The sequence below is a fragment of the Myodes glareolus genome, chromosome 24 (genome assembly GCF_982192425.1).
Source record: "Myodes glareolus chromosome 24, mMyoGla1.1, whole genome shotgun sequence".
NCBI classification, from domain to species: domain Eukaryota; kingdom Metazoa; phylum Chordata; class Mammalia; order Rodentia; family Cricetidae; genus Myodes; species Myodes glareolus.
The window spans coordinates 15,467,424-15,480,121 of record NC_142049.1 but is presented as its reverse complement, the minus strand read 5'-3'; the positions used below and the strand labels follow the sequence as shown (position 1 = coordinate 15,480,121).

Here is a 12,698-nt window from a genome sequence, read left to right as displayed (position 1 = left end):
AATGATTGGTATAACTAGAGCCCCATTCCATGAGGGGAAGTCCATGTCCAACACTGCCTGGGTGGTCAGGAACTGGAGGATAGATAGTTCAGAGTCGTAGAATAGAACCAAATACAATCAGCAACAATAAAAAAGTCAATAAAATGATTCTTAGTGATATTCTGTTATACTCATAGATGGGTGCATAGCCCAATCTTTTATGAGAGAGGCTTCATCTGGCAACTGATGGAAGCAGATACAGAGACCCACAGCCAAACATTAGACAGAGCTCAGGGAAATTCTTCAGAAGAGGGGGAGGAAAAATGGTAGGAATCAGAGGGTTCAAGGACACCAAAAGAACACGACCCACAGAATCAACTAAGCAGAGCTCACAGGGGATTACAGATACTAAAGCTGCGATCATGGAGTCTGTTTGAGTCTGCACGAGGTCCTCTGCATATATATTATGGTTGCGTATGGTGTTCTTATGAGACGCCTAACAGTAGGAGTGTGTGGAGGGGGTCTCTGACTCACTTGCATGCTCTTGAGATGCTTTTTCTTCTACTGGATTGTCTTATCCAGCCTCAACTATGAGGGTTTGTACTTAGTTACTGTATCTTGTTATGCTGTGTTCAGTTGACATCCCTGGAGGGCCTGCTCTTTTCTCAATGCAAACTTAAGAGGAGTGGCTCTAGGGGAGAGGGGAAGTAGAGGGAGGGACTGAAGGACAGGAGGGGGCAGAAACTGCAGGATGTATTACATGAGAGAGGAATAAAATTTAAAAACTTTCTTAAATATTAAAAATGTACTAAGCTGGGTGGTAGTGGCGCAAGCCTTTAATCCCAGCACTCAGGAGGCAGAGGTAGGCAGACTCTGTTAAGTTCGAGGCCAGCCTGGTCTACAGAGTTGGTTTCAGGACAGGCTCCAAAGCTACAGAGAAACCCTGTCTCGAAAAACCAAAAGTAAATAAAAAGTACTAGGTCCAAAGAAAGCATTGGAAACATTAGGCATAAAAATAGTAATGATGAGAAACTCAATAATGTTCAAAGCAACGATCTCCCTCCCATGGCCCATGCTGGGAAGTGAAGCCAGAGCTGTGCACACTTTACTACTAATCTGTACTCCAGCATCCCTTGCAACACACACAATAACTGCATAATAGAATGGGGAAACCAAAGTTGAGATCTTATTTTAAAATTCTGACAAAAAGTCAGGGAAACATTTACTAGTATCAAGAATATTAATAATTCAAAAGATTAAAAGAAGCTATTACATAAAAATTTGTATCAATAGACTATGTAAATGAAATAGAGACATTCCTAAAAAAAATACAGCTTACCAAAACTTAGAATACTGTATCTATTTTAAAAATGCAATTGTAACTTTAAAAATTTAACTTAGAAAACAAAAAGCACTCCATATTCAGAAGGCTTCACCAGTGAATTTCATCAAAACTTGAGCAGTTAACATCACAGTTTTTATACAAACTTAGAACAAGAAATAAAAGGAAGTTTCTAATATGCTTCAAGGGGCTAACATGACTGACATCCAGGATACATTAAGGGTAACTGCAAGACAGTTTCTAAAGTGAACACAGAAATCCTATGGAAAACATGTACAAAAAAACAAATTTAGCAACATGCTAAATAAATTGTATCATAAAGAATTTGAATTTGCTTAAGGGATAAGATTCAGTTTTACTTTGACATTCTTTCCTAAATGCTCACATATTCATAGAGGTAAAAATATGTATGTTGATTGATAATTTCTATTTGCTCTCTAGTCAGTTTTCTTCAAGACTGGAGATTGAGCTCGGATGTTAGGCAAGCACACTACCAATGAGATGTACTCCCAGCCCTAGGAGTAAGCATAAAAGTAAAATAACAAACAAAAAACTAATGTAATTTAAAATGCCATTCCTTAGCTGGGCATGGTAGCTCACACCTATAATTCCAGCCTCAAGAGGCTGAGACAAGAGAAATGCTGTGAACTTGAGGTCCACCTGTGCTGCCGGGCCAGCTCCAAGCCTGCCTGGGATACAAAGCAAGACACTTGTCTGCAAGAAAACAAAAACCATTCATGACTTTTCTCTAAAAACACATTGAGAAAACTGAAAATAATTTCCTTAATCATTTAAAAAGTATCCACAAACCCCAGTATACCTACTGTTAAAATGTTCAAACCCTCAACCCCCATCACTCCTACCCAAGACTACAAAGAAACACAAAAATGCTTATGCTATCATTTCTAATTAACCCTGGATTACAAAGGAGTAGGAGGAAAAGTTATGACAAAAGGGAATAAAAAGAACCGAAATTACCATAATCTTCAGACAACACAATTGTGTAGAGAAGCTCTGAACATGTACGTAATAACATCTATAACCGAACCTAGCAAAGTTACAGACTATAGTGTCAATGTACAAAAAGCTTTATCTTCCTATATACTAGCAAACAACTAAGAAATAAGAAAAATGCAGGGAGTATGGAAACATGGCTCAGTGATTAAGAGCACTCCTTGCTTTTGCAAAGGACCAGAGTTTGGTTCCCATAACTCATACTAGCAGCTCACAATTGCATGTTAACTCCAGTTCTAGGAATTTTTTTGTCCTCTTCACATACACATGCGGCATATAATCACAAAACACATATACACATAAAAGTAAATCTTTTTTTTTATTAAATTATAAAAGTTTCCATTTCAGCCCCTCCTCCCAACACCCTCCCAAAAGTAAATCTTAAGAAATTTAAATAACATATCATTAGTAAAAAGAAAGACCGAAGTTTTCCAAAGGTAACACAAATTTATGTCTTTGAATAGGGGAAAGTTTAGCTATGCAACAAAAATGCTAACTATAAACATATATACATTGGCATTACCTTAAAATGAATAACTTATGTTCACCAAGTGAAGATTAGACAGCGAAATAGATAAGCCAAAAAATGGAGAGTAACTGCATATATCTAACAAATTCACTGTAGAATAAATCAGAACGCTTGCCAGAATGCACAAGGACACGCACAAACATGCACGAAACGGTCAATAAAAATCTGAAGATTTTCAACCCAAGCAGCAATCAGGAAGATACAAAATTAAAACCATATATGTGGCTATGTTGGTGGTGCATGTCTATAACCCCAGAACTTTGGGAGCTGAGGTAGAAATCAGTTGAAGCCAGCTATGGCTACATGAGACCCTGTCTCGAAACCAAACAGCAAGCCAACAATAATCTACATATGGTATCACTGCACTCCTCGAAAATGGTCATTTGAAAAAGAGCAACAGATAAGGGTATCACGCAGCAAGCACTGATGGACCCTTCTGGTGAGAATGAGAATTGGTCCAACCTCTCAAAGAAATTTTGGTGTCATTAATAGATTGCCATACCTAAATACTCTTCACCAAAGTGTACATCCTAGATAATTTGTACATCAGAATCTATGTACAACAATGTTAATAGTGCCACTGTTTTAATAGCCAAAATGACCAAATGCCAACACATTCAAAACCAACACCCACGTTTTACAAACCCCTATAAAAGAGTACTACTGTTACTGTTCCAAGGTTTCAATTCAGAATAGGCCATAGTGAAAGCAGATAAGCAGCAAAGCTAGGATTTGTTTCAGGTCATCTGTGTCAGAGCCTGTACCATTATTTTGTGTAAGCTTACTATGAAATGGGGAGCTGAGGATTCTTTTTTTCATAACTGTTCCTCTTCCTCTCTTCCCTATTTTGAGACTATATCCACAAACAAAGATCAAAAACCCTATTCCATCCCAAAATCACACAGTGGTAGAAGCAGAAGACTAAGAAAGTTTTCAGAGGTGACAAGCTACCGTTACATACAAATTCTTAAATAAAATTGTTATTGTTATGTGTATGTGTGTGCTGTACATGTGCCATGGTGATCATGCGGTGATTAGGAGACAGGAGGCCAAACTTACACATTAGGCTTGACAGCAAACTGCTTATCTGCAGAGCCATCTCATTGGCCCAAGAACAATATATTTCTACCTAGAGAGTATTCAAGCAAATTGTCAGTCCAATCTTGGAAAAACACTTTCAGAATATTCTTCTGAACTGTAGGTATAGCTCTACAGACAGGATTCCCGCAACACACACACACACACACACACACACACACCCCACAAATGATACTGGGTCAACTGGCTAGCAATACAAAACAAAATGAATCTTAACTCTCTAGCTTTACATGAAACTGGATTCCAGGTTGGCTGCAAATCTAAGAATAAAGGTAAACAATGATGCTCACGAATTTTAAGAAATAATGTTGTGAAAATGGTTATTCTGCTTAAGCATTCTATAGATTCAATGCAATCTCCATCAAAATTCTAATGCTATTGTAACAGAAATAGGGAAAAAACTATTTTAAAATTCACATGAAAGCACAGAAGAGTACAAATAGCTAAAGCAATCCTGAGCAAGATTAATAATCCTGGAAGCATCACTATAGCCAATTTAAGGTTATACTACTGAGCTGTAGCAACAAAACAATATTTTACTGTACAAAATCAGATGTGCAGATCAATGGACTAGAGCAGAGGACCCAGATATATGATCACAACTACAGCCACCTGATTTTTAACAGACACCAGAAACCTACACCAAAAATAAGACAGCCTGTTGAACAAATGATGCTGGGAAAACTGGATCTCCATATGTAGGAAGAATTAAACTAGATCTCTGTATCTTGCCTTGAATAAAAATCAATTCCAAATGGATCAAAGACCTGAATAAAATAATCAAAACTCTGAAACTGATAGTGGGAAGCAGAGAAAATACTACTTGATAAAGATATAGGCAAGGCCTTCTGAGTAAGAGTTCAGTTGCTTAAAATACTGACAACTGGGATCTCATAAAATTACAAAGTTTCTACAGAGTGGGAGAAAAATCTTTGCTAGCTACAAATAAGAGAACTAAACACAGAATATTTTAAAAATGGGTTAATGAAGCTGGGTATAGTGGCACATACCTTTAACCCCAGCACTCAGGAGGCAGAGACAGGTGAATCTCTGAGTTCTAGATCAGCCTGATCTACAAAGTGAGTTTCAGAACAGCCAGGGCTATGCCACAGAGAAACCTTGTCTCAAAAAGCAAACAAATAAAAAAAAAATAGGTTAATGAACTGTAGTTCTCAAAAAATAAAGCATATGTTCATCAAACAAATGAAAAATACTCATGCTCACTAGCTATCATGAAATGCAATTAAAACTATCTTTATGATCCATCCCACCACAGTCAGAAAACAAATGGGACCAGAGGTAGTGGTGCATTAACCCCAGCACTCAGGAGGCAGAGGTAGGCAGATCTCTTGAGTCTGAAGTCTATGTAGAAAATTCCAGGCCAGCCAAGGACGTATATCTGAGACCCTGTCTCCAACTCCAAGAGACAAAAGAAAGAAAAAGACAGACATATGGACAGAGGAAGGATGGGAAGGAAGGAGAGAGGGAAGGAGGGAGGGAGAAACAGGGAAGGGGAAGCAGAGGGAAGGGAAGGAAAGAAAACAAACAGGGCTTTAAGACGGCTCTTAGGTCAAAAGTTCTTACTGTTCTTACTAAGGATCAGAGTTTGTTTCCCAGCACCCACATCTGGCAGCTCACAACTACCTTGAAACTTCAGCTAAAGGGAATCCAACACCTCTGGCTTCTATGAATATTTGTACCCGATAATGTACACACACATATATTTTAAAATAAAATAAAACCAACAACAAATGCTAACTAGGATGTAGACAAAAGGTTAACTCCTTATACATTGCTGGTGAGAATATAATTGAGCCACTATGAAAATCAGTATAGAGGTCCCTCAAAAACAAACAAACAAAAAATAGATTTACCACATGACCCAGATATATCACTTCCGAGAGGTCTGAAAGCTGGCTCCCCCTCCCAGTGTTATCTGCAAACTCAGAAAGACCAGAGTAACAAAGAAAAAAATTGTTCTTTTATTCTCCTGGGCAGTTTTGCTTCTACTTTCATGTCATATATGCACACATTACTTTTATGTACCTATACAAGAATCTAGGGTCTATGTATGAAATAAAAGATATGTCTTGCTGAGACTGGATTAATTCACTTAGTATGTTCATCTTCATTTGTACCAGTTTTCCTACTTAAACAACATAACTGTTTTACCTCACCTGCTTAAAGCATCTTCTGACTGGTTTAATAAAGAGCCAGGCAGGAGAGGCTAAGGATGGACTTCTGGGAAGAGATAGTAACTCTGGAAAAGAATCTGAGGCAAGGAGGTTCACCAGCCAGAAATAGAGTATGTATGGTACTGAGAAGAAGTTAGTCACTTGTTAGTCATGTGGCAGAACATAGATTAATATACATGGGCTAATTTAAGTTTTAAGAGCTACTTGGGAAAAAGTCTAAGCTAAGGCCAAGCTTTCATAATTAATAAAAACTCTCTGTGTTATTATTCAGGATCTGGAGGTCCAAAGACAGACCTGTTACAAAAATGTATTCTTTCTTCTAAAATGACTTAAACATTTCATCAACATTCTTAAGACATGTTGAAACTCCTACAAAAGACTATGAAATGCTGTTAAGGCATTCACACTTTCCTGACAAGAGTTATCTTCAGAAGCTGCCCCTCCCGTACTGATCAGCAGTCTCCTACATGGGAAAATTTCATGTCTGTTGACCTGCACCATGCAATACAGTTAGTACAAGTTACATGTGGTTTTTCAATGTAACTAATCAACTATGATAAATTCACTTCATTCTCAAGTCAGTACTAATAAGAGAGAACCGAGCTGGGGAGATGGTTTGGTGGGTAAGGAGGATTGCTGCACAGGCGTAAGAACCTGAGTTCAGATCCTTATTATCCACACAAGAAGCTATAGGTGGCCATATGTGCCTGTAATGTTAGTACTAGGGAATGGTGGAAACAGGATTGTTGGGTACTGTTAGCTATACCAGTCTATCAGGAAGCTGGGGGTGAGGACACCAAAAACAATGAGTTCTAGGTTTGGTGAAAGAAAAGACCCTATGCTCAGAGGAATAGAACAGAGAGTGATGGAGTAGAAACACAGCTTACTAGGCCATTTTTATACTGGTTGTATGTTGGCAAAACATTAGTTTATGTATGCTGAACTAAATATTAAATTTATTTCAACTCTAACTTTTTTAAGGGTTTATTTTTATGTATATACGTGAGTGCTTAAATATATGTACATGCACCATGTGTGTTGCCTGGTGCCCTGAGGGACCAGATAGGATGTCAAATTCCCTGGAACTGCAGTTACAGGTGTTGTGAGCATCCTGATGTTGGTGCTAGGAACCAAATCCAGATCCTCTGCAAGAGCAGCAACTATTCTTAACAACTGAGACAAGTCTCCAGCTCCACAATTTAAATAGCACTCCAAGTCTTTAATAATATGACTCACATTATACTCTTTTGTGGTCCTGGGACTCAAACTCAGACTAACACTTGGTGGTTGTGTTTTGTATTTCTGAGACAGGTCTTGCTAGTTACCTCATGCTGACCTTGAATTACTATGTAGTCCAGGTAGTCCCCAAACTTTTATTTCTCCTTGTCTCCACATCCTAAGAGCTGGAATTATGTGTCTGCACCACCCCCACTCCACAAATAAATATGGCTTTCAGTCTTTCTAATTCAACACTTCCTGTACATTACACAAAACAGATTATCTTTATTCTAATCACAGGCAGTCTCAACATACAAAAGGGACCAATCCATAATGTGAATCATGAAATGGGGTGAGTACTGCCAGACACTCAATGTATTCTTAATAGGCCTCTCAATGAAGACTTTTAGAACACACTACTTAGCAGTAGTTTCGGACTAGCCTAGTGCCCATTTTTCAAATCTCAATTACCTCGATTATGAATTCCTCGATTTATGGGTGTTGTGCAGACTTTACTGAAGTCCAGTGAATCATCCAAAATGGCATTTATCCTTCGAAAAATATTAGCATTGCTACATGTAGACAATGCAGGAACTTCCTGGTTGTCCCAGCAATCTTTTATCCTTCCTGTTTCTTCTTCCTAGACATGAGAAAACATGCTTAGGTTTTCTGTACTCATAAAGAATGATAAACAGACTTGACTCTGTTATTTTAAACAATACCATGAATTTAAAAATGTAACAAGAACTTCAGTTTATTGCCTACATATCAAAGCACTGAATACTTATTATGAACAGAGAACTCAGAACACTGTACCAGCTAAAGCATAAAGGTGTTTCCTCAAGAACCTCTTAATTCAGCAGTACACACACAATAATTAACATGACATGTAAGCAATAACATACTTCAGAGCTAGACAGACTTGGTTGAAATCTTCAGTACATCCACACAATGGAATATTGTTTGACTTAAATAAATGTACTGAGACATGGTAAACTTTGAAAATGTCAAAGAAGCTAGTCACAAAAAAGATGACATATTAAGGGAGAGAGAGAAACATTTTTATCAGTGGTGTCTCCATGCTCTTGTAAATAACCTTTCACCTCTGGAAAAACCCTAAACATATCAGGTCACCTGTGTCTCAGCTTCCCCGTGTGAAATGGGCAAAGATGAGCTACCAACTTTTGGATGACTTGTATAAAGCATGGTGCCTGGCGCATCTGTGGCAAGCATCAAAAACAAAACAAGAAGCACCCAAAGGTAAGACAGTCATTGGAAGCACACATAAACCTGCGTAAAGAGCAGGAAAAGCCACATAAGGCATCGCTGGAAAAAACAATACTCTTAGATCTAGACTCATGAATGAGCACTACTCTGGTGTTCTCTAGAAAATGTTCAGTATCACATTTACTAGTATCAAGGGCAGCTACCTTCCTGGAATCATTCTTCACCTTTCAGTTCCTCATTTTCTACACTCAAGGCCATGTTTTAAGTAATGACACAGTGGTTGACAGACTGAACTTTTTCTTTTTTTCAAGAAAGATTTTCACATAGGATGACTCGGAACTCCTTGAAATTACACCCTTACCCTGATCTTGAACTTTTGTCTGAGAAATGCCAGCCCAGAATTGAATATATCCTGCAGCTGGGGAGTGGAGGACACCCAAAGCTATCCTCTGTTTCAGCTTCCCAAAAGATAGGATTATAAGTATGTGACTCCACAGCCAGTAAACAGAATTAACATTCTAAGGAAGATCAGTTTAAGGAGGGCAATTATTCCCAAATAACTCGGGAAGAAAAAACAGAAATCAGAACAAGTAAGGAAAACCAGCACACAGTTACCAGCTTCTCTCATCAAAACAGAACAGAACAGCATGGTGTTACTTTGTCTAGCCTATTAAAAATCCTATTTAAATTTTTAAAAAGCCTATTAAAAAGGTGATCACGAGAAAGACAAAATTTATTTATAGTTTAAAAACTGTAGAATAGTATTGAATGGATAATTTCATATCCTACTTCAGCTTTAAGCTTTTGAAAACAGATATCCTCTGCAGCTTTCAAAGGCCACCAGAAAACTCAATTCTGCAAGGCTGTTTACCAAGCCCTACCGAGTCACACCACTCTTTTCAGAATTGTACATTTCTAAGTAGGATGATACTCAACTTCACTTTATAACTTCATAAAGACATGCATTTACAATTTGCATATTGTAAGGCTATATACTTCATTCATTCACTAATAAACATTAATTAGTTGTCCTCTCTATATAGGCAACACCTCAAGGGTCAACAAGTGAGACAAAGATTCAATTTCAAAGTCTGGACAACGAACTAAGATCTGGTCGTGTTATAAACAAACAACACAAGCTACAGCATGCTGGGAACATATTCTGCTCTCTAATCCACAATGTATTGGGAAGCTGGATAAAGGAAGAGGTCTAAACAATAACACAGAAAACAGGAAGACATTATAAAAAGTGTTCTAAGTACGGCAGAGTGTTAGGTACCAAAGAGAGGAACTGAAAAAGCTTCATAAAACCAGGTTAAGGAGTTCAGAGTGTGTCTTCTACATCAGTAGTTACTAAAAAAAAAATTAAGCACCCTATAACAATTAAAAAAACCCTAATTTTTGTTTACTATAATGCAAGGGCTATAAATAGAATCTCAGGATCTTGGCCACTTCTGAAGGCAAGAAAATGATAGCTGTAAGTCTTAACAGACTGACAGCAATTGCAGGAGAGATCAGGACCAATGAGACAAGTATGACAATAGTCTAGGGGACACATGCAGACTTGGGAATCCTTCTGAAATTTCCTTCTGAAAGTCCTTTCTCAGGAGAAAGGTCTAAAATGCTTATTATTTCAAGTAGCTTGAAAAAAAACTAAAGAATCTGTCCAGCCACTTTGTCTCACTCCTAATACCATTAGGAAGATGCATCATAGTCCTGAACTGGCCCATTGTCATTCGGCATGCCACCTTCCTTATGTATACAAATCACAGGTCTTTTTTTAAGGTGACTGTGAAATTAGAATAAAAATAGTCAAGGTGTTCAATCTATACTCCTAATAGCCTATTACTTTCCTTATGCGCACACTACACATGAAAGTGTAATACTGTGGCATGTGGAGTGTGAATTCATACACAGGTAGTACTTAACACAGTGCCTGGCACCTAATTATGTGCTGAGCAAATTAATGCTATCAGTACTAATATAATTACACCATGAGTCAGAGGCAACTACAGGGATCACTGAAGAAAGGATCCATGTGCTCATTAAGTGAGGGAAAAAATGTATTTAAAAACTAAGGCAACTGTTGTGTGGTGGTTGTGCATATCTTTAATCTCAGCACTTGGGAGGCAGAGGCAGGAGGATCTTTGTGACTAAGAGGCCAGCCTGGTCTACAGAGCGAGTTCCAGGACAGTCTAGGAACTCCATCTTGAAAAATCAAAAAGAAAAAGAAAAAGCTAAGGCAACTATTTATTTGATGACCCCAGGACCTTCTCTGCCTGGGTATCCATTCCTAATCATTTGATTTCTGAAGCTTTGTTAAAATAGTTGTGTTTGTATGATATCTTCACTATCTAAAACTTTAATCTAACATAAAATAGACTGATGCTTTTAAAGCACCAATTAAAAGAATGTATATTTCTCATTTTCAAAACTGAAACTATCTACTCCCATTGTTAAATAGCATTGACTTTATAGAGTCTGACTCAGTGGTTCTCAGCCTGTGGGTCACGATCCCTTTGTGGTTGCAAATCAGGTATTACACTACAATTCACAAGAGTAACAAAACAGTTATGAAATAACAATTAAATAACTCTATGGTTGGGGGTAACCACAACATAAGGAACTATATATTGAAGGGTCACAGCATTAGAAAGGTTGAGAACCACTGGTTTATCTTAACTTTTAGCAACATGTAGTTCTGAATTCAGAACAATGTTTTACTGTAATAAGAATTTTTCTTAGTTAATCTTCTACTGCCTGATGACTTCTGTTTTGGCATATTTGGTCAAGAAATGAGATAATCAGTGAGCTTTTTGTCTTTTAAGTCTTTTATTATATACACAAAATTAAGCTTTTACATGAATCAAAAATTTAGGCTAAACTACTATTAAACTCAAGGGTCAACAGGTTTACGTGGCAATACTTGAAAGAGAAAAATGCTAATTTTTTTAAAAATTTAAAACTGATGATACAGCAAAGAATTGGCCTCAGGATAAAACTAGTGCTGCCTACCTACATGTTATGAGATTGCCGCATGAAGAATCTACTAACACAAACTATTTTAGATCAGGCCTCAATCCTCAAGGGGTAACAACTGATATTCTAAGGGTTGAACAATGTTTTCCTGCAGTTCTGAGCCTAGACTATACCTCCAGAAGTTCAGGCTACAAAAAAATTCATTTTTCTTTTTGCACAATGAAATATTCCTTCCCTAAAATGTCAATCCTTATGTTAAAAAAAAAGACAAAGTCATAGGCTCTGAGTTATAAACACCAAATCTATCACCGTCTGTGACTGTGAGCCTAAGTTACCCCTAAGGTATAAAAAAAGTGAGTGGTAGAGTTTATATTATAGAATTACAAATTAAATGGCTAGAATTCTCAGTAAATAATTTACTTTTGCAGATGTCTAAATCCATGTATGTAATGACATCCCTATTACATGTATGCTTCCAATGTATTATTCAAGCTACCTTCATCAACAAACATTTATTTATTTTAGCATAAACGAGGTAGGTTTTTTCCTTTTGTTTGATTTTTACACCTATGGTTTCAAACTACCAATTATGACTTGTCTAAAGTGTGTTTGAAACAGGATCTTATAATTCAGGGTGGCCTAGAACTCATGATCCTCTTCTTTATATCCCAAGTGCTGAGATTATAGACATTTACCATTCTACCTGGGTTAAAAACGTAAATCCACCCATTTGCTCAAAAATAAAATCACTGCATTGTGTATATGGTAGAAAAAAAATCGAGAACTGCTTTATTGGAAAACCCTGGCCTTGCCTTCAGAGAGTATATGTTCTAGGCCGAGCAAGTGGCGACCATCCCTCAGGTCAAAACCCTGCTGACTGACACTCAATCACCATCTCTAGTTTTTATTCAGCCTGCTTTTACTCAACAACAGAACTACACTAGTGATACCTTCAAGAGAATTACTGTTAGTCCTCTACAAACTTGTGGGTTTTTTGTTGTTGTTGTTGTTGTCCTGTTTTCAAGACAGGGCTTCTCTGTGTAACAGTCCTGGCTGCCCTGGAACTACTGGAACTAGCTCTGTAGACCAGTTTGGCCTAGAACTCACAGAGATCCGT

General features: G+C 37.5%; 1 protein-coding gene across 7 annotated transcripts in view; it reads right to left on the bottom strand.

Moving 5' to 3' along the window:
• The window catches only part of Cpeb1 (cytoplasmic polyadenylation element binding protein 1), a 97,678-nt gene that overhangs the window by 69,124 nt on the left and 15,856 nt on the right, over window positions 1-12,698 (bottom strand). For all 7 annotated transcript variants that reach the window (XM_085683076.2, XM_085683075.2, XM_087901537.1 and 4 more), the window contains exon 2: window positions 7,847-8,015. Coding sequence is in view for 3 of the 7 variants with exons in the window: in XM_087901534.1 (XP_087757660.1) it covers window positions 7,847-8,015 (169 nt within the window). In the remaining 4 variants the exon portion in view is untranslated. The remainder of the gene's footprint in view (window positions 1-7,846; window positions 8,016-12,698) is intronic.